The following is a 22062-nucleotide window of genomic DNA, read 5'->3' as shown; positions in this document are numbered from 1 at the left end:
TTGGCTAAATCTTTAACGACACACGACCAAAGCTCACTATTTTTGTCCCCAAACTGTACGAGCCGATTGTCAGACACGACCTCAGAGCTCACACTGTACGAGAGAAATCAGGACGGAGCCGTTTAACTGAACCAGTTCTCTTGCCCGCTTCCATCTCTGCAACACCTGTTGGTTTGACCTGATAACTGCTCTCATATCTGGCAAACCGAGGGGCGTCCAAAACGGCCTACCTTCTCTGGTCCAAACAAATCCAGAGCATTCAGGAGCAGAATCTAAAGTTAGAAGGAGGACATACTGGCTGCTGCATTGTTGTCAGAGAAGCCAGCACTTCAACATGTTTCCTTAATGTCTGATCATATAGTAAGCTCACTTTATCATTTCACTCTCTACACATCTTACTGGTTGATCCTTTAAACGATATTCCTGGCAGTTTGGAGAATTTATTGAAGAAGCACTTTAGACCACAACAAGCAGAGTATTCAAACTTTTTTATTCTCCATACATTAAAAGATAATTACAGAATTTTAAGTGTCTCAAACATTTTGTTGAAAGTTGTTTTTGCAGTGAGAGAATTGGAACTGATGCATCCTGATACTCATAGTTTCATGATCTGGTGCCGTTTCTTACGTCTTGCAAACAGACAGCTGGTGCACCTCGGCAGTTCTTCAGTGAGTAACTGGAAGTTCGGTTGAGTTCAGTACTTGGGCCCCCTTGAGCAAGGCGTCGAGGCACCGAACCCAGTACTCCTTCCAGCAGCTCTGGAGGTCTCCCCTCTCTGAAACCTCCACATTAATGCATGTCTACAGGTCCTGTTTGTGTGCGTGTGTGAGAAGTGTGTCTCTAAAATAATAATTTCCCCTCGAGGATTAATAAAGTATGTAAATAAAATAGATTCCCCCCGGTTCAGTTTAAACTCTACAGAACCAAAGGAAGTTCAGATAGTGAACACCATGAAGATGATCAAGATATTTGTTTTCCAACAAGACACTTTATTGCTCCAAACATTAGGATGACACAGTTTCTTCGTTCGTCTGTTCAGCCGGTTTCTCCGTCTTTGCCTTCTTCACGTAGCTCTCGTTCAGGTTCTTCAGGTGTTTGGTTCGGTTCTCCAGACGCACCAGCCACTCCCCCCTCAGCCTGAAAACACACAGAGAGGAAGGTCGTCCTTATGGTTACCGGTTTAAAATGAAGGTGATCTGAGCTGACCCGACTGCTGGGGGGGGCAAACGGGGCCAGCGTTCATTTGTTGGTGTTGTAGTACTCGAAATCGGTCTTTTTCTAAAGATCGGTCTCGAGACCACTTTTTGAAGGTCTCGGTCTCATCTCGGTCTTGTCTTGTCTCAGACTGGGCGGTCTACAGATTTTAAATCAAGACCGGTCAAGACCACCACTGATGGGCTTCTTCCTCATGTCATCTCTGTGATTAGAAGTCTTCTTTCTAAAACAAACAAATAATGTTTATTCATTCATAATTCAATTTTTTTTATCCCCCCGGCTGCGGCCACAACCTTCCCGATGTTACGGTCTGAGTGAGTGACATGCCCCCGGCATTTTTATGGTCTTGGTCTCGGCCTCTCACCCTGCCCTGGTCCTGGTCTTGACTCGGTCTCAGAGCACTCTGGTCTCGGGTAAGTCTTGGTCTCGGTTAGTGTGGTCTTGACTTCAACACTACGCACTGATGATACACCGTGTTTTATACGTGTAGATCACGTCGTATTTTTAGTAAAAGTTCAGATCGTTCGGAGGCTTTGGGTAGAATTTGTGTGAATGTGGTTGGTGGTCACGGCGAGGGCAGCGGCGATACTCAGCTCATATGTAGTGTTGAATGTGCTGCTGAGTTCAGTCAGATCTGGTATCTGAATGTGACAGCTGGGGAGTTATCACTGTCACATCAGCGCTTCTCTTCACTTCTTTATTTCACCATCGATCAAATACACACTTTCACCGTGTGTGTGTGTGTGTGTGTGTGTGTGTGTGTGTGTGTGTGTGTGTGTGTGTGTAACCTAACGCTCACTGTCAGCTGTCCTCACTATCTCTTCAACACCTTCCTGTCGTGTTTTCTGGATTATTCCATTTGTTCTCTCAGCTGCTGACAATCCACCTGACCTCGACAAAGACAGACACAAAGACAGACATGAGGACAGACATGAGGACAGACATGAGGACAGGCTGACACAAAGAGAGATCAACGTTAGAAGAAAAAGAGACACAAAGACAGACAGGAAGAAAGACAAATACCAAGAGGGACACAAAGAGACAGGCAGAGACAGAAGACACATAAACATCACACAAAAATGAAGGACATTTTATTGTTTGGCATTGGCAGAGAAGCTTTGGCAAGTTTTTCATGGCCGCAACCCACATACTCAGCTCTGCTGCTTTTCCCACAAATGCATGTTCCTTACAAATGTGGTACCAAGATTTATTGCCAAGAAGCTTTGTTGCAACAAAGAAATAATCTACCAAACACAAATGTCCTTACTTTTTGTTCGACGTTTATATATGGTGCCATTTTAGCCTGTTTTAGATAGTACAGCTGAAGAGAGAGAGAGGAGAGAGTGGGGGGGTGACATGCAGCAAAAGGTGAGGTGGGATTTGTACCCATGGCCACTGCGAGGAGGACTATATCCTCTGTACATGGGGACGCGCGAGATAACCACTAGGCTATCCGGCGACCCATTCAAATCTATTTCTTTTCTGAGCTTTTTTTGAAACAGGACAGCTGAAGAGAAAGGAAATGTTGGGAGGAGAGAGGAAGGAATGACATGCAGCAAAGAGCTGAAGTTGGATTTGAACCCCACGGCTGCTGTGAGAAGGGCTATAGCCTCTGTACAGGAGGCGAGTGACAGGACCGCTAGGCCATCGGCGTCCCCATTAGAATCAATTTGAAAACGAACTGGTAACCAGCGTAAGGTCAGAAAGAACTGCAGCACTTCTGCTGGAACAGTTTTAAAGCAGTTTGGAGTAACTGTGTCCTTTGAATGATTTGCTTATTTGATTATTTAACTTAATAAAATAACTAAAGTCTCATTTGGACTTCGCCGTATCTCTCTGGGAGGATTTTAACATCGCAGAAGTTGCAGATTGCATCGAGGTGTCGAGCATCTTTGCAGCTCACACGTTAAGTGTTCTGTATTTAGACCAATAAGTAAGGATGTATTTTAAGTCCCGACTAAAATGGAAACTTTGCGTCGATGAAATGTTAAGAATTTAATGCCGTCTCCCCGCTGGCTGCAGAAGTCCTGATGTTATCATTAAGAGCAGAATATCTTCTAATTTGAGCCTGTGTGTATCCGTGGCTGCAGCGTGTGTGTCAGCCGGCCTCCATCAGTCATCACTCTGTGATTATCACCTCCACTCTCTGCAACATGTTTTTCCAGCCTCTGGCCGGGTCACACATAACGGACACAATTAGCAGGGACTAGAACCGGGGTTAGAGGCGAAGGGGGGTCGGGGAGGGGGGCGGATAGCTGCAGAGTCGGGGGGCACGGGGTAACAGATAGCTGGAGGATTAGGAGATACACGGTATTGATAGGGTGGGGATTAGGGGTACAGGGTAATGGATAGCAGGGGGATTAGGTGTGATGGGCTGAAGAGGGGGTTTGAGGTTAAGGGGGATAGAGGAGAAGAAGAGTGGGGTTAGGAGGGATATGGCTAATAGCTGATGTAACGTTAAGAGGTGAAGGTTTAATAAGAGGTTGTATAGGCTTCTACTGTATATGCCTTAAATGGCTTCAGTCCAGACTATCTCCCATTCAGACGACCCCCCCCCCCTCCTGAAAATGTGTAACAAGTTTCAGGACAGTCTGACCCTGAGATCTTCCTGAGTTGCCCGTTCACACACGTCCCCTCACAGAGTCAGATTCTCGCTGACCTCAAAAGATACTGTGTGATAGATAAATCCAAATGACCACTAAACGCGAGGGAAAGAACAGTCTGAGGAGCATTAAAGAGTCTAACTAGTGCATCGAATATCACAAGCAGTGGTGTAGTGGTGCCTGAAGAAGTGGGCGTACTCTTATTTTTTCCCCAAATGATTTTTTTAAGTGTCCCGTCCAGCAAAGGATAAACAGCCTCTGTTACTAACAGCGACACAAGACTCATCTAGCATATTTAGTTAGTGCATACGAGTACGGAGGGTCATCCCTTCAACATCCTGCAGCATCTGACTGAATGTGATCAATCTGTTAATGGTGTGACTCAGAGGAGATTTAGAAGTGTTTATACCCTATTGAGACTCAGTAAAGCTGCGTATAAACTCTGCACTACACCACTGGTCACAAGTCACAAACATCATCGCTGGCGCATTTAGAGTTTTCCTGAATATTTCACACATCGACTGAACCCCCTACTTCAAAGTCTGGGTGAAAAATTTAATCGGTTTATGCCCAAAAGTTTTGTGCGTGTGTGAACAGGCTATGTTAGAGAAACTGTGTCTAATCATGTATTCCTAATTCCCAGCACTGAGTCTGGTTCTGCAAAAGTTTCCTGCCTGTTTAAAAGAAGTCTTTTGTCATGACTTTACACGCTTTAAAAAAAGGATTCAAAAAGCACACAAATTATAAATCTTCTGCTGGGAACACATGTTCAACACAATCCTTCTTAGTTGTTGGGATATTTCCATAAAAAGCATTAAAGTAATCTTGGAGCGCTGGTGGCCACAGAGGGAAATTCAGAGGATTATCAAAGTGAGTAAAATCTGGTGGTAATTTATTTATTTTTTTACCAATCCATCAAGAAGTTGTTGAAATATTTTTGTGTTCTCTCTCTCAGTTGTGCTCTCTGTCAGATTCAGTAATGATTGACAGATTAATTATAAGCTGCTTTTTCCTCTTCTTCTAAAGTCAGCTGTGGTTCAGTGGTAGAGTCGGTCGTCTCTCAACCAGAGGGTCGAGGGTTCAATCCCCACCTCCAGAAGCTACGTGTCTGATGTGTCCTTCCCCGAGTCACTCCCGCTGCTTCGTCTGCAGTGTTTGAATGGATGAGTTACTTCTGATGTTTACACAGCAGTCTCTACCATCAGTGTGAATGTGTCGGTGTGACCTGCGGTGTAAAAAGTGCTTTGAGTAGTCAGAAGACTAGAAAAGATCTAGACAAGCTCAAGTCCATTAAATTACCATTTCAAATCTCACCAGATTATAAATCTCTGGACTAGTGATGATCCAGTCTATAGTGTGTGTGGTGAGTTCAGGTTTCAGTCCGACTGACGTTCCAGCTCATTAGTCATCATCATTACTGAGACCTTTAACAAACACACTGTCTGAGAGGGTCAGGTATGTCCCCCGACTCGCTGAGAGACGAGGGGCTGTTGTAATGAGATGATCTGTTTTTAGATACGTCTATTAGCTAGACGGTCACATGTCGACCACGACTGGAACCGCATTCATGCTGAGTTTTGTTGGAAGGTAACATGGTACTCTAGTTCTTCTTTCCAGACAATAAAACTGATTGTTTCTACTCAAGCGATCATCCAGGAACAACTCTCATTTACAGAGATATCGAGTCATTTACAGAGGCAATAAAGAGACAGACGGTGAGGAAGTGTGGACAACAGGAACGTGAGGAACACAAATCCTTCCTGCATATTATCCCATATGCTCTTTTGTAAAGCATCTCGAGATAACACTTGTTATGAATTAGCGCTTTACAAATAACGATTGATTGACTTCAGGATGATGTTGTATCTTGTTCCAGGAATAAAGTGCAGAATAAGAAAAGCCGACTTCCCAAACCTCAAAGAACTGGTCAGAGGAACGTGTCTGATAACGTCAAACTGAGACATGAGGTTCTGTATATGATGGACCACCCGACCTTATTACACAAAATGAAGGGATGTATATAATAGGCGTCAATGGCCCGTTTTCACATCTGCACTCCTGAAAATATCTAGATCATTTCAGGAGGACTGCCCCTGAAATCCTCCAGATCTGAATGAGATTGTTTGTGTTTATAGCAATGCTGCGTGTAGTTGGACAGAATCATGATATCAACTAAAGAGAGGAGAACAGAAAACATTATGCAGCCGTTTAATTACGTGCACAGAGATCGTTGTGGTCACATGCAGACAGTCTACGGTCGTGCATGAATCACAGGGAATAAACGTCAACACCTCCTCCCATTAGGTCCAGGTGAATTCTCCTGATTATATCCTGCTGCGTTCTCACATCAGCTCACTCTGACTTTCTGCAGAAACAATACGAGGAGGCTGGAGGAGAAACTCCGGGTGAAGTCAGAGTGAAAAATTAATCTGTTTACATTCACACAAAACTTCTGGAGTTTTTCAGGAGTTTTGTGCAGGTGTGAAAACACTCACTGATAAAATCTTGACATAGAGATTTATTGAAGTGTAAAACATGATGATGATGATGATGATGATGATGATGTTACTTACTTCTTCAGTGCGCTCTTGTTCCTCCTCTGCCCCTCGCTCTCAACATGCTGACACTCAGAGTCGATCCTCTTCTCCCAGAACGTCTTGATGTGATTTCTGTCATGGATCAGAGCCAGATTCATCTGCAACAACAAAAAAATCCATAGAATACGAAGCATTGGATTAAAAAGTAACACCACTTTGTTTCACACCTGTGAACAGTGATGTCACAGCGCACTGACCACGCCCCCAAACATCTTCAGCCTCTTAAAGTAACAAACAATCAAAAAGGAAAGGAGGTACCAAAAAGATATCCTTAAAAATAGAAAATATATGTGGTACCTAAATGACAAAATGAGTGAAGGGCTGAAAAATTCACAAGTTGCTCTCGAAGCAATAAAATAAAAAGTTATTATCTCCAGGGATCGGGAAGGAACAAGCAATGAACAAACAAGACTAACGAGACAGATGAAGACAATCGAGGCAATCACAACGGAGGGAAACCAAACAAAGGGAGGCAAGAAAGACCGGGACAAGAACTACAAAATAAAACAGGAAACACTAAAGACTAGACTTGGAACTAAAGCATAAAAAAATACACACAAGAGAACAAGTAACATGAAGGAAGAAAGGGACAACATGACACAGGAAATTAAATCAAACACTGAAATTAACAAAAAACTAAACTAAACCAGAAACTCAACACAGCAGCTATAAGGAATGAAATAAAGAACAATAGTTAAAGACCTCTTCTATTACAGTAAAACAAACCATAACCAGATGAAATGAATCCACACAGCTGCTTTAGATTCATCAAAGTGAACTGTGTCCAACGCATGTCTCTGTAAGACGATAAACCTTAATGCAGTTTAAAAATGTTTACAGCTGTATGTAAAGACAGCAGAGATGCAAAAGAAGATAAAAATAAATATTTTAACTTCACTCCTGAGTATTATCAAATAAACTGATTTATAAAATGTCTAAGACCGTAAACTCACACAGATAAAATTTTAATTAACACATAAATATTTTAGATTTAACTAAAGAACAAAAACACAAACCTTGGTTCAGTCCGTCAGCCTCGCAGCCTCTCTCTCTCTGTGTGGTGCTCTCTGGTTCTCTCTCGTCCATCTCTCTCTCCCCACACTGTACTGGTTTTTAACTGGACTGCAGGGACACAGAGGGCGAGCGAGAGAGAGAGAGAGAGAGAGAGAGAGAGGGTGATGGGGAGGATGGAGGAAGAGATCAGAGGTGTGATTTCATCTATTTTTAGTTACTTTTTTATTAGTATACTTGATTAAACTCTCGCTTCTGATTGGTTGATGAAGCCAAACCATGTTGAGGTTGTCTCTGACCACCGCAGGGAGGAAGTGGCAGTTTTTCTTCTACACGTTTGACCAAAAGTCAGCGGACACTTTTACTACTTGTTGATAATAGATGTACAGACATTTAGATCACTGAGATGTTTTGCAGTCGGCACAGCATGAAGGTCATGAACGTCTAGTGTCGATAAAATGTTTGTTTGCAAGTAAAACAGAGTGCGGGAGTTTATCTTTAAAGGAAGAATGTTCGACTTTTTGATCCAGTAGATGTCGCCCTTGAGCACCAGCACTAACGCAAAACAAACTGCTGTTTTGAGACACCCGGCCGTACCGTCCATGTAAACATGGCTCTGACAACAACACAGCCAGCGGGTCTTGAGCTTCTCACTCTTTGTAGACACTCATGAAATGGATGTGTGAAGGTTTCTTTTTCTTCTATTTTTTAATCCACACAGCAACTTCTGGGGAGATACTGTACACTGCGGACATTTTTGCTTTGTAAAATTGACACGTTTGTTTATTTCTCGTGGTACTTTCAGCCGTTAATGTTAAGAGTTATACATTTAAAGACTGTGGTACCACAATTTTTATTTTTTTTTACTTTTACAGTGTTCTAACTTTTATGGTAAAACCAAAGGAAGCAAAAAGCAGCTTCTTTCTGCCCGACTTACTTGCAGCCTCTAAACATTATCAAAATAAACAAACAAATCAAACCAGTTGGCTCACCAGCTGCTCGACTCAACAATTGTATATATATATATATATATATATATATACGGTTTATATTAAAAAGGAGAGCGCATCTCCGTCTCCTTCTGTTGTTCTACAGTGAAGCCAAATCACCCTTCTAACAGGCACCAACATATTCCACTGCTGTCGCAATTTGGAGCCAAGAGATGTGCTGCTGAAACTGTGGAGCTGGGGCGGCTGGGGCTCAGTGGGTAGAGTCGGTCATCTCTCAACCAGGAGGCCGGGGGTTCAATCCCAAGCTCCTGCAGCAACATGTCCGATGTGTCCTTGGGGAAGACACTAAACCCCTTGTTGCTCCCGCTGCTTTGTCAGGGACGTATGAATGGGATTAGTAACTTCTGATGGTCTCTTTACTCAGCAGCCTCTACCATCAGTGTGTGGATGTGTAGGTGTGACCTGCGGTGTCAAAACACTTTGAGTAGTCAGGAGACTAGAAATGTGCTATACAAGCTCAAGTCCATTTACCATTTACCAAAATCAGGGGACGGGTGAGATTGATCAAAGAAATGTGAGAAGAATGAGGGCGGGGCACAAAGTCACAAAGGTGGAAAACAAAGCTTCACATGGAAGTCAGCAAAAAAGGAAAAGATGACTGAAAACAAAAATTAAGAAAGTGCATGAACTAACACGAATAAAACAATCAGGGCTGTTTGTCGTCTGCTATCACGCTATTTCATCTGTTTATAGATACGTTTAGATTTCACTTCTATGAAAGCAGAGAGAGCGACGCCTTGAAAATGATCCAACACAGTTAATGTAAAGTTCTCGATTACATAACTCTAGAAAAAAAACACCAAAGGTCTTTACTGACAAATGATCTGTGTTTACGATGATGTCATCCCAAAGTGTGTGTGTGTGTGTGTGTGTGTGTGTGTGTGCGAGAGTGTGTGTGTAGAAACAGAAAGTGATCTGCTTAAACAATGATGTCATGGACTTCAGACGACATCTTATAAGCGTGTGTGTGTCAGAATGTGTGTGTCTGTGTGTGTGTGTGTCAGAGTGTGTGTGTCTGTGTGTGTGTGTCAGAGTGTGTGTGTCTGTGTGTGTGTGTCAGAATGTGTGTCTGTGTGTGTGTGTGTGTGTGTGTGTGTGTGTGTGTCTGTGTGTGTGTGTGTCAGAGTGTGTGTGTGTGTGTGTGTGTCAGTTGGGTGATAACACATGTTTGATATTTCAATCCTCTGGGGCTGAGATATGATGCTGCCCCGGATTGTCACACACACACACACACACACACACACACACACACACACACACACACACACACACACACACACACACACACTGGGTGTTGTACCAATATAAACAGGCTGTTATAATTCCAACATGCCAGCATCACACGGCTGTTGCTATGTGACACCGGCACCCTGAACGTCAGGAAGTCTGACGTTCAGACTCGTTAGCTTAGCTCATAGACTGTATAAAAAGTTAAAAAGATGGACTACATGACAGCGCCCCAAAAGTGAAGCCAAAATAGTTGGAACTCCCCCTGCTGATAGCTCATAAGCTCCGCCTCCTCCATGTTAATAACTGGGACATGAGTCAAACTATAAAATCAAAATGCATGTCAAATATTTTTTTTTCTGTCATTATAGTTAGTTCTTTTCATAATGTGTAATTAATGTCTAAGTGCTCATGTTTTCTGAGATGTTTTTAATATAACAAATGGGGGAGTGGCCAGCACCTGATTATCAGAGTAGATTCACACGCTCATACAGATGTGCAGTGAAATGTAAAGACTGTTCCGCAAGGCCATGCAATAAACACTCAAATTACTAATACACATATATACAGTAAAATAGAATATAATGTAAATTTAAAAATAAATATTTGAATATACAAAATATATAATATAGAATAATGTAAACAGTGTAAAGTGTCAGTGTGTAAAGTGCAGATTGGAATGTGTGGTGTGTGTGCATCATGTAGTCACAGGTCTGTTTTGTTTTTAACTGAGGAGAGTGGAGTTTACAGTCCGGACAGCCTGAGGAAAGAAGCTCTTCCTGAGTCTTTCTGTGTTCGCCTTGATGTGTCGAAGGCGCCTGCCAGAGGGTAGCCACGTAAACAGTCCGTTACCTGGGTGGTGGGGATCACTCATGATCCTGTTCGCCCTGGCTGTGCTCCTCCTAGAGTAGAGGTGGAACAGAGAGAGTTACTCAAGGGTCATTGAACTTTACATAAATGTGAGAGTCTGCTTCAAACCAACATGAGAATCTGAACCCACCTGAAGGATCTGTGACCCCGTTTCCACCAAGTGGTTCGTACAGTTTGGTTTGATACGGTACAGTACAGCATCTATTCTCCGCTGTAAAAAGATGGAAATGGTTTCAAAATAACCAAACCACACCGTCCTACTTTTTTGCTACCCTTCTGTTGCGGTGCCAGCGTACCGATCCGACCCTAAAGGATGGAGATAGACACTCTGCAGTCCGTTGATTGGTCGAAAGAATCGTCACTTCCTGTGCGACAGCTTTAATTTCAAGCGAGTCATTTCAATGCTGTTTTCAATTTTTTGCAACTAATGTCAACGTGTAGCACTGCGTCACAGATGACCTCGGAGGTGCAGACCTCTGCTCCACGTCCTCCATTGTTGCTCTTTGTTTAAGTCACAGTGTCACTTAAAAGGCTGTCACATTGTGCGAACTACTTTCCTCGGCCAACGAAGGATACATCTGGTGCATCCTGTGCGGCTTATCATATCCTGAGATTCATTGTGTGTAATTCAAACAAGCTGGCAGAATCAGAAGCAGCCGAGTAAAACACTTTTAAATGTAAGTAACTGGTTTCAAATCAATCAAATAGCCAACGATACTAAAGAGCAACAAAGGGGTCTTTGAAACTTCAAATTATCTTTAAAGTAGCAGGTACAATAAAGTGATGTTCGTGATGTCATTTCCAGTGCGACTGCTGAGAAAGCAGCACTTTACATGGTAAAGGCGGGGACAGCTGATGAGGCAAACAAGGAATCCTCCGTAGACCAGACGTCTTCTTTTAGTTCAGCCTGAGCGGGCTACACAGGACGCAAACACTGGGTCTTTCTAAGGATGCTCCACCTGAAATTAGACACTTTTTGTCTGAGCAGTTTGAATCTCTGAAGCCTGAAAGTTTCCGCACATAAAAACATGTCAGTTCCTGAAAATGGAAGTGAATTTATTATCCTGTGTAATTAAGCTTCTCATTATTTTAGCCTCTACCAAAACATGCAAACGATTTAAAACTCTGTAGGAGGAACAGTGGGACTGCTTGTGTTAGAGGGACAGCAGTTATCTGTCTGTCTGTATGAAACACTTCCAGATATCAGCGTGTCGAGCTGACTGGATTAACAGCAGAACGAGAGGGATCTGTGGCTGCTATAAAACATTCAGACAAATCTGTTTGTGTGTCAGTGATAACGATACATGAGACAACAATGTTAAAACAATGTGACACAGCGACATAATAGTGTCTGATGGAGAATTATCAGCTGAGTCAGCGGCTAACCTCAGCTTTACAGAGTGTAGGAGCCATATTTAGGGGGCTACTAAAGTGAGACACACAAGTTGCACTTCTGGATTCAGGTGATTCACTTTATAGGTAGGTCCTAGTTGGCCCGTCGGTGAGCGGTGGTCGCCCCAGTTTTTGCGGTGTGTCCGTCTCCGTCACTACTTGTCTGCCTGCTTTTGGTCGATTCGACATGTTGAATCGGCGTCTGTGAGAGGAATCTCTCTGATTGGCTGTTCGGAGGTTTCATTTCTCTCCAGCTCTCCTCACAGACTCAGAGCATGCCGCTGTAGTATCCACGCTTTCACCCATTAGTGCGGTTTCTCCTTATTTGTCGCCTCTTCTTTTCTTTTTCCACAAAAAGACAAAGGGCTGACAACGCCAGCGCCATTTTTAACTTTTTTATCAGACATTATTCTCCATTAGTAGACTACCTATAATACCAGTGGTGACTGAGCGTTAAAATGGTCTTCTCGTATCATGACAACGAGCTACCGCCCCCTGCTGGCATGGAGAGTTATTTCCTTTCACGCATGTGCAGAACGTTCGTGGTGGTTGGCCGTCGGCTGCAGTCTTTGCAGCCAATTTTTTGGACGTGAAGCGACATGAGGCAACGCCACAGGCGACCTTCGTTGCCACTAGTTCTTTGCCGTCTGCTTGGTGTGTCAGGGCCTTATGAGTGAATCTTTGTATTGTTTCGGCCCTACAACAACCCACAAACCGACCCAATGAAGCAGATAAAACCCCACCTACAAAGTCAAAACCAAGTGATTTTAACAAGACATGAAAATGACTAAACAGGACTAAATCGACTAGACAATACACTCCCTGACTGAGAGGCACGTCACTGCAGTCCCAACTCCAAAAGCCTCCCCTCCTCCTGAACTCAGCACTGGGCTTTTTAACACTGAGGCCAGGTGTACCTCATAAAGTAATAAGCTTCACCTGGTCAGAGCTGAAGTCAACAGAAGATCAACATGTCCACGTTCAGTGAAAATAAAGAGAACATGTGAAGCTATATAAATGTCTTCAAACTCCAAATAGAACCATTAAACCATTATGATTACATCCTGATGTAAAGTTAAACTTTCTGATGGAAACAGCTGAAAGAAATAATCAGACATTGCAGGATTTAGAAACCAGAGACACAGCTCAGCTCACAGGTTTTTTTTGTCTGTGTAGCAGCACCCTCATGTGGACAAACAGCAGAGCTACACCAGACTGCTGCTGACCTTTGACCTGACAGAGCTTTATCACAAACTGTTACAGCCTCCATCCAGTCCGTCTAACATAACAGAATAGAAAAAACATTATCAATTTACAAAATAAAGTACTTTGCGTATGGATTATGGAGGACATAGCATACCCCTTTTCTACCGTTTCAATGCTCCGTTTTGGTGTGTGTGTCTCTTTAAATGCAATGAGCCACCCCTGAGTTTTCCCCGTAGACATCATTCCTCTGTAGCAAGTATAAAAAAGGCGGACTTGTGCAAAAGTTTTGTTCTAGGCTGGGGGTGGAGTCCATGGGTGGAGATACCAGGGGAGGGGAGGGGATTTTTTTACCAGAATCCCACTGTGACATCACAAGGAGAGCATATTTGAAACGGAGCATTTTTCTCTGTGTTGTAAGACTTATGCAGACCACAAACAAAGGACTGGATGGGTTTATTTCACATTTTGTGGGTCAGTAGACACTCAGGTTACCCAAATATATGTTCACAAACACTGTACAAGTGGATTTTTCATTCATGTCCCCTTTAAATCTCATCTGATCAATCTAAAATCTGGATTTCTAAAAGTTAATAATAATAAGGAAAAACACACCAGTGTATATTAAAAACATGCAGCCTGCTTCTGAGTTTCCTGCAGCTACTGTTAGTTGCACTACAGTACGAAGCTAAAGACGCCATCATGAAGCTGTGCATGTATTTAAAGGTGGTGAGCACACGTGTTGTTCATGTCTTTACATTGTGTTGACTGTAAATGTCATGCAGATATTTTTAGATGAACAGAAAACAGGATCATTCACAGCTGTTTGGATTTCTCTTCCTGAAACAAATAAACACAAAAAATAAATTAAAAGAATAAAATTATTAAAGAATAATTATTAGATTAATTAAAAAAAATTCAAAAGTCAGACCATCTGAATTTATTTGTTTTTTTCTGCTTGTAAAACCAAAAACATCACAAACCCAGCTTGATTTTCTGTTTATCCCACAAATCACATCATATCATACTGTATCATATCGTATTGTATCATATCCTGAAGTGTTGTACTTGTACTATTCCATTAAATATTTTTTTCTACATTTAACTTTACTGCATTTGTTTGATAAATTCCTCTACAACAAAAAAAAATGTTACCAATGATCCATCGATAATCATAATCTATTTTCCTGCACAGTAAGAACATTTACTTTAATACTTAAGTATATTTTTTAATGCTTCTGTACGGACTTTTACTTCCAACAAGGTATTTTTCACTCTGGAGTATTTTAATTTAAATGTCTGTTTTACACATCGTTCATCCATTGCTGGTGATAAAGAATAAAACTAAATCTTTGTGAGTTTGCTCTCCGCCTGATCAGAATGAATCTTCAAAAATCAAGTGTGACTCCATTAAATCTGTGAGGACAAAAACATGAGATATTTATTGTTAAGATATAAGAAACGATAACAAGAAAACATGTGTGAGCTGAATACATGCTTTGGTGTAAGAGGGAGGGGGCATCATATGACACACAGACACACACAGCAGGGGTCAAATCTCAGCCGGTAAAAATAGCACTTTGTGTCACACAGAAACACACACGCCGTCACATCTGAGTAAACAAGCTGGTGAAAGAGAGCAGGACGTGAGCAGGGACTCTCAGGTAAGAACACACCTTCTTATTTGTCTTTAAACAGGTTGATGTTGATTTGTGTTGTTCTGTACATTCTGACGGGTCACATTGAGAGAGGATGGGTTACAAACACACACACACACAGAGGAAATACAACTTTGTACCCGAGGATACAGACGGATTAGCAGCTCTTAAAATGCTCCTTCATAAACAGCCAGCAGATACAACATAACTGAGGCTTCGTGGGAAGCCGAGTTCCAGCTCCTTTATCTCTTACAATATTTACAGTGGTACTCAGCCGTGTTAGACTTAAGAGCCACAATCAAAAAACCTTTCTGTCCTAAAATATGTGTAGGAAACAAGGTGAAATGACTTGCAAAGAATCATTTCTGCTTATAATGTTTCCATTTTATAAATAATTACTGGATTTTTTTTCTCCAAGTAGGACCTAAAAGAGCCACATGTCACTGTTTTATAACATGTCTTTAATAAGATAAACATTAATAACATTAAGCAGGAGAGCGAGTTCAGGTTGATACAGCACGATATGATTAAATTACGATTAGATAAGACAAGATATGATTCAATTCTGATACGACACAACATGATACGGTCCACTTCATTGTATCCTATCGGAGCATGTCTAGATGTTAAGCGTGTGAATATTGTAATCTCTCAGTAATCTTTGAGGTTCATCCTCTGAGGATCATAAATGTCTGAACTCAGCTTTCCGACAATCCAGCCGATATTATTTTAAGAAAACGAGAACAGAGCATCAGAAATTGTTGAACAACAGATAACTTGATACATACTGATCTAAAATAGAATTAAACTAAGAGAAGAGAAGAGGAGAGTGAAACTAAGTTTAGTTAAATTAAACATATAGAATCGATTATCGTCTGCATATTGGCAAATGTTGACATATTGCCATTGTTTTTATCAGACCAAAAAACACAGCTCATACAAGGCAGATAGAGAAGAGGAAAAATGAGCCTTAAGAATCTTTTTAAACATAGACCCTCTCTTGTAGCTCTGAACTTCTCTGTTATGTTGGCAGACTCATCAGAAAAATGAGCAGCTTCTAAACCGTCCAGCAGTCGTAATGTTTGTCGTATTTATGTCTGAGACTCACTGCTGCAGGGAGGTCAGAGTGCAACGCTCATACTAACAGTGTCACAATGTTCAATAAATAAGTAACTGGACCCAATTGCAGAATAAAAATAAAAATAATTTATTTCAACAAAAAGGCGAAAAAACGTCCAAACTGAAAAAATCCATAAACAGTCAAAAGCACAAGGAACCACAAGATATCACAGGTAGGAAGCCAAAAGACCACTGGGAAAATCTGACAGGTGAGACAAACGTCACAAGTGAAGACAATAAGGGCAATCTGAACTGGAGGGAAACACACAGAGGCAGGAAGAATGATGAGAAACACTGGGATCAAGAACTACAAAATAAAACAGGAAACACTAAAGACTAAATTAGAGAACATTAAGATAAAGAAACACACAAGGCAAACAAGTAACACCAGGAAGAATGAGACAAAATAAAACTCTGAGAATATACAAAATACAAAACTAAACAAGATCAAATCACGGTTTAATTAAAGGCCTGACACCACTCTGTTACAAGAGCCCTGCAGTGACAATGCTCCCTGAATAAATAGATATTTAAAGACAATAGTTGATTACATGGATCACAGGTCTCGGAGGATAAGCTGAATCATGTCTGATACATTCAGGTAGAAGAAGTTATTATTAGTGTATGAATGACCAGGTATCACAGATTCATGTGCCTACATGCAGCACACAGAGGAGTGAGAAAAGACATAATACACCATATTGGAGCAGATTTTCAATATAATATGTGGTGTTTGTGGATGGGATCTCACAGGGTGATTGATGGTCATCTAGGTAGGAACCTTTGTTACCGGTCAGGTGTTCCTGCCGGAAGGGAAGACAGTCTTTTGACCGTTGAGCAGTGGCATGCAAGAGTTAAAATGAACATATTATCCACCTTCTCCACCTTTTCAATCAGTCCCCCTGTGGTCTAAATGAAACATCTGTGCTGTGCTTTGGTCAAAGTATAACATGAATCAAGCACCAGAGGAGGTTTGTGACCCTGTATAAACCAGCTCTCTCAGAACGCTCCGTTTTGGTGTGTGTGTCTCTTTAAATACTGAGCCCCCCCTGAGTTTTTCCCCATAGACATCACTCCTTCACTAGCGAGAATAAAAATGGCAGACCTGTGCAAAAGTTTTGCTCTAGGCTGGGGGTGGAGTCCATAGGGGGAGATACCAGGGGAGGGGAGGGGATTTTTTTAACCAGAATCCCACTGTGACATCACAAGGAGAGCAAATTTGAAATGGTGCATTTTGGTCTGTGTTGTAAGACTTATGCAGACCACAAACAAAGGACTGGATGAGTTTATTTCACATTTTGTGGGTCAGTAGACTCTCAGGTTACCCAAATATATGTTCAAAAACACTGTACAAGTGGATTTTTCATAATATGTCCCCTTTAAAAGCTGGTGTTTTTTGGTATCGAGATATGGACATGTTGAGCCAAATGGAAGTAAATAAATGAATGGCATGATCAACACTGAAATTTGACTTGGACTTTCATTCATCTGACAAGGTAACGTTAGTGCGTCAATTAGTAAATCCAGGTTTAGCGCCTCAGCGGCTTAAAGCGTCGGCTTAGCCTCTACATACCTGATACTAGAACATCATCTAACCAGAGGATCATTAGAGGTATTACACATTGTGCACATTTCTGGAAGGTTATAATCTTCTAAATATTTTTTTTTTTCAAATTGTTTATAATTTTGCACATTTTTTCCCAATCAGCTGGAGACACATTGCATGACAGTGCATTTTCCCCAGTATAGGGGATCTTAATCTTTTCTTTCCCTCCAGGAGTAGAGATGGGTTTGGGAAGGAAGCTGGACGTCCCGGTCTGCGATCTCTCTCTGCTCAAGGGGATCTGGGAGGTCCGAGTGAAGAAACACAGACAGAGACAGAAGAAGGAGCAGGAGAGGGTCGAGAAGAGCGCGCTCCCAAAGTAAGACGATCACAGCTGTAAAGTTAGCTGTCAGCTGTCACAGTCAGTTAGAGAAAACACAGAAGTACTGAGGACCTACAACAACTCATTAAATCAGTGTAGAAAAACTCTGTTACAAGTCAGAAAGACGGATTCATACCTCATTTCAAAAAGGTTCAAAAGTAGAGGCGTCCAAATATAAGATATTTTGCCTCGATAGATTTGAATTTAAAGTATGCACAACAGTCTATATTTGTGTGTGTGTGAGCAGTATTTACCCTCTCACACATCTAAACCGAACCTGAACTTTAAGTTTACAAATCCCCGACCAGCTGTGAACAAACTCTGTAATGAAAGTCACAGTTTCACCTCTGAGTCAGACCTGTGCATAGCTGAGTCGTCATGAACTAAGAGAGTCATGGCTGATATTAGTAATATGAACACACACATGCTGCTATTTATATCCTAACATCAGCGCTGTGGTACACGCCAGGTCAGCGTCTGGCCTCCAGACAGCAGCAAGGTCACGAGTTTGGAGAATGAAAGGGAACATCCAGTCTGTCTGGATACTGATATGACTCTAATATGAAGCCACAGACGCTCCATTAACACATGTGTTTGTGTGTGTGTGTGTGTGTGTGTGTGTGTGTGTAAAGAATCGACCAGCAGTGGCAGTATCGTATCTATTGTAAGACACTGAAGACTCAAGAACGTGACCTGCTGCATCATTACCTGGAGAGATCTACACTGACTGATTTACAGCCCTACACAGGTAAACATGACAGATACACAGGTGTACACAGGTAAACATGACAAAACATGTGAACACACAAGAATATACAGTCGTACACAATGGAACATACATAGTTCCTCAAAAAGTCCCTAGTTTTGGGGGATGGTTTTGGGCGCTGTATTTATTATTTATAAATGTAGCCGTTTACAGCTTACTACAGCTGTAATAGTCTTTACTTTGGTACTTTCTTTTTATATTTGTTGTTAATATTGTTGTTTTGTCTATATACGCAGATGATGTGCTGTTGTATTTTATTAATGTTGATAGTGGTTCTGTTTATCTGTCAGAAGCAGAACAGCAGGATCAGAAAGACCCACAGGATCAAAAGGATCCAGAGCAGAGCAAGCTGATCTTACGGCTGGATGGAGATCGTTGGACGGTTAGCGAACGCGTTCAGGACTGACTGAAGATATTCTACAATTTCATCTATGAGACAATACCTGGTAAATATTGAACGAATATTCTTTTGCAGGAGTTCCCCAGAGAGCTGCAGTGGATGACCTACCTGAAGGAGTGGCACGTCACAGGGACGCAGATCCGTAAGATGCCTGACTACCTGGCATGCTTTACCCAGCTTACAGTGCTCGAGATCCCCAAAAATGTCATCGCAGAGCTGCCGCCTGAGATCGGTAAGGATCATACACAAGATGCCAAACGTGATTACAAAAACGAGCTCGTTCAGCCCCGAACTGAATTTGGTCCAACCTCAGTTTAATGAATTCTCGAATCACTTCCAGTTATTTAGAATAAAATCAAAAACAACACATTAAAGTCATCTTATTCCCTACATAACTAAATGTGTCTAAAGCTAACTTAGAAAACAACCTTTTCCGTCCTCAGGTAAACTGACAGAACTGAGGGAATTAAACGTCAGTTACAACCGTCTATCCAAAGTTCCTCCAGAGCTCGGAAACTGTGAGAACCTGGAGAGGCTCCAACTGGCAGGAAACCACAATCTGTCCGAGCTGCCGTTTGAGGTAAGTTGACAGAACCAGGGCAGCTGTTTCCCCCTTTATTGGTGTTTTGTGCAAAGCTAAGCTAACTGTCTATAGCTTTGTTTTCATGGGTCTGCCATGAGAGCGGTATAAATCTGTACATCCACCTTTCTGTCAGCCTATAATGTGGAAAAGTAAACCCAACAATACATTATTGTCAGTTCAGATTTTGTTGTGATGATGTCACTGTGCTGATGATGTCACGGTCAGCTGAGCAGCCTGAAGCAGCTGGTTCACCTGGACATCGCGGAGAACAAGTTTATATCGATCCCCATCTGTTCTCTGAGGATGAGCAACCTGCAGCAGCTGGACCTGAGTAACAACCGTCTGACCGACCTGCCGCAGGACATGGACAGGTAACTGATGACATCATCATTACATTGTAAATAATGGCAGACATTTGGAGAAATTTAGAGTTTAATTTGACACCTGAGACATGTGAGCTGAAGTTAGACAAGGTAAGCTTGAGTGCTTGTTACGTTTCCTTGCACCGTTCCTCCTCTACTCTGATAAACTGGTGAACACAGCACCACAGGATTTGCTGTCAATCACTGAGTTATACTCCCTTTTGCAGAATCATATAACAAATTAAAACTTCTCAGAAAAATGAACACTCAGACATAAATCAGCATTATTAGAACTGACTATAATAACAGAAACCTTGTTTAAGAAAAATGTATTTAAGGTGTATTTCAACTTTATAGTTAGACCCATGTCCCATCTGTTAACATGGAAGAGGTGGAGCTTATGACCAATACTGCAACCAGTCAGTAGGAGGAGCTCCACTATTTAACACAGTCCATGGTATAAATACTGTAGAGTTCTGTGTGTGTGTCTGCAGGTTGGAGAAGCTGGTCACCCTGTTCGTCCATAAAAACAACCTTCCGTACCTCCCTCACTGTCTCTGCAACATCTCCACGCTCAAGATGATCGTCGTCAGCGGTGACGAGCTTATCTGTACCCCAACCAAACTGTGCTACAACCCTGAAATCAAGTATACAAACACACCCGCACTACAACTCTTAAGTCTAAATACTAAACTGGCGACAAACAAGTTTAAATGGCTTTAAAAAAATAAAAAAAAGCTTGAGGGCAAGTTCAGCTTATATAACAGATACAACCAATACTGTGGTGTCGATGTTACATAGTGGTAGCATTAAAAAAAACTGTTGTAGACCCAGGATTGAGCCTTGTGGAACTCCACATGAATATTTGATCTATTATGTTTTTTTTCTTACAATTAAAAAAGAAAAAAGGAAAGTAAGAACAGATTCCGGTATGTCACAAGCGCTCGTCTCTGGTAAACTCCCTTTCTCTTCTCACCTGGCAGGTTTATTCGACTGTACGACAACCCAACCAGTGAAGAGAAGAAGAAGAAGAAGGAGGAGGAGGAGAAGAAGAAAGAGAACAAGAAGAAGAGGTGGAGACAGCCGAGAGAGGAGGAGGAGGTGAAGAAAGACAGCAGAGAGAAAGAGTTTATGGAGGCGTACATCAGCTCGTTGGAGGACAGAGGTGAGACACTAAACTTCAGATTTCATTATAACCAACTCATTATTCATTCATATTTTCATCTTAAGGCTTTAAATATATTTTTAATGGGTGAATGCTATACAGACAAATTCTTATATTTCACAGTAAAGCTACAAAAACTACTCTGATATTAAATGGAAATGTTTGTATTCATATGTCAAGATGAAGAGTTTATTCATAATGATTAGCAATTGTCCGATAAACAAGTGGACTTGTTGTTTGTCCCTCACAAGACGCCGTCCCCTACTCCACCACCAAGGTCACCATCTCCTGTCTGCTGTGAGGACTAGTAAGGTGAAGAGAGAAAAGGAAATTTGAATGTCTCAAAGATAATATGAAGCTGCACTTGTCAAGAATTTCTTTAAATCAAAAAACATTAAAAAAAACCTCAACAAACCTTGATAACTACTCAGCGTCAAAAGTGATGCATCGTTATTGCTGTGTAATACAAATAAAAAATATTAGATCTCAGGGTCATTGGAGGTTATGTACCACCAGACTGTAGCATCATAAATGTACCTTATTTTAGTACCAAAAGCGAATAGTGTTTGACTCAGATAAAATAAAAATACCTTTTATTATATCAGTAAGGATAAAGATTGTGGTTGAAGGTCGTCCTGAATGTTACAGTGAGCCGTGATGTTTGAGTCACTTGTTTTTATGTTTGGTAAGATTACATATGGATGGAGCTTTGTTTATTTCACAAGAGTGACGAATAATAAAAAAAGGGAATAATTCATGTGAAGTTATTAAGTTATGACTTAAAGGAGCAGTATGTAACTCTGACGCCTAGTGTTTGAAATGGGTACTGCAGTCAAAATTCTAAACATTGTAGAGAGCTGTCCCCCCCCCCCCCCCCCTCCTCTCTAGAGTCGATACTCACGCAGGTTGCCATGTGGTGGACACTGAAGCTTCAGTGTTTATCCAGCTCTGCATCG

At 41.6% G+C, this 22062-nt stretch overlaps 2 protein-coding genes and 1 long non-coding RNA gene across 4 annotated transcripts in view; 2 read left to right on the top strand and 1 right to left on the bottom strand.

Annotated features, from left to right (window-relative positions):
- The window catches only part of LOC132974891 (uncharacterized), an 84130-nt gene that overhangs the window by 61004 nt on the left and 1064 nt on the right, over positions 1 to 22062 (top strand). The window lies entirely within an intron of this gene.
- Positions 477 to 7584, bottom strand: LOC132974882 (protein FAM240B). Its single transcript, XM_061039185.1, has 3 exons — positions 7432 to 7584; positions 6392 to 6513; positions 477 to 1137 (listed from the first exon to the last, which is right to left on the bottom strand). The coding sequence occupies exons 2-3, from the start codon at positions 6511 to 6513 to the stop codon at positions 1005 to 1007; spliced, it is 255 nt and encodes an 84-aa protein (XP_060895168.1). The 5' UTR covers positions 7432 to 7584; the 3' UTR covers positions 477 to 1004.
- lrrc2 (leucine rich repeat containing 2) lies at positions 14680 to 21535 on the top strand. 2 transcript variants are annotated; one of them, XM_061039155.1, is made up of 10 exons: positions 14680 to 14792; positions 17683 to 17827; positions 18463 to 18578; positions 18890 to 18978; positions 19072 to 19228; positions 19440 to 19576; positions 19805 to 19950; positions 20436 to 20588; positions 20925 to 21106; positions 21358 to 21535. In XM_061039155.1, exons 2-10 carry the CDS (start codon positions 17691 to 17693, stop codon positions 21405 to 21407), a joined length of 1167 nt encoding a protein of 388 aa, XP_060895138.1. In that variant the 5' UTR covers positions 14680 to 14792; positions 17683 to 17690; the 3' UTR covers positions 21408 to 21535. The 2 variants fall into 2 exon arrangements, with proteins under 2 accessions (XP_060895138.1, XP_060895137.1); XM_061039154.1 differs by having other exon boundaries at positions 18887 to 18978.

The sequence above is a fragment of the Labrus mixtus genome, chromosome 5 (genome assembly GCF_963584025.1).
Source record: "Labrus mixtus chromosome 5, fLabMix1.1, whole genome shotgun sequence".
Classification (NCBI taxonomy): domain Eukaryota; kingdom Metazoa; phylum Chordata; class Actinopteri; order Labriformes; family Labridae; genus Labrus; species Labrus mixtus.
Note: the sequence above shows the minus strand (reverse complement) of the source record. Positions and strands in the feature narration are given on the sequence as shown.

What these genes read in the sequence shown, in the direction of transcription:
- LOC132974882 (XM_061039185.1), bottom strand. Translation starts at nt 6,513, where the DNA reads ATGAATCTGGCTCTGATCCATGACAGAAATCACATCAAGACGTTCTGG. An exon ending in AACAAGAGCGCACTGAAGAA is followed by an intron (nt 1,138 to 6,391) that starts GTAAGTAACATC and finishes GTGTGTTTTCAG; the next exon opens with GCTGAGGGGGGAGTGGCTGG.
- lrrc2 (XM_061039154.1), top strand. Translation starts at nt 17,691, where the DNA reads ATGGGTTTGGGAAGGAAGCTGGACGTCCCGGTCTGCGATCTCTCTCTG. An exon ending in TGATTTACAGCCCTACACAG is followed by an intron (nt 18,579 to 18,886) that starts GTAAACATGACA and finishes TTTATCTGTCAG; the next exon opens with AAGCAGAACAGCAGGATCAG. An exon ending in TGGATGGAGATCGTTGGACG is followed by an intron (nt 18,979 to 19,071) that starts GTTAGCGAACGC and finishes ATTCTTTTGCAG; the next exon opens with GAGTTCCCCAGAGAGCTGCA.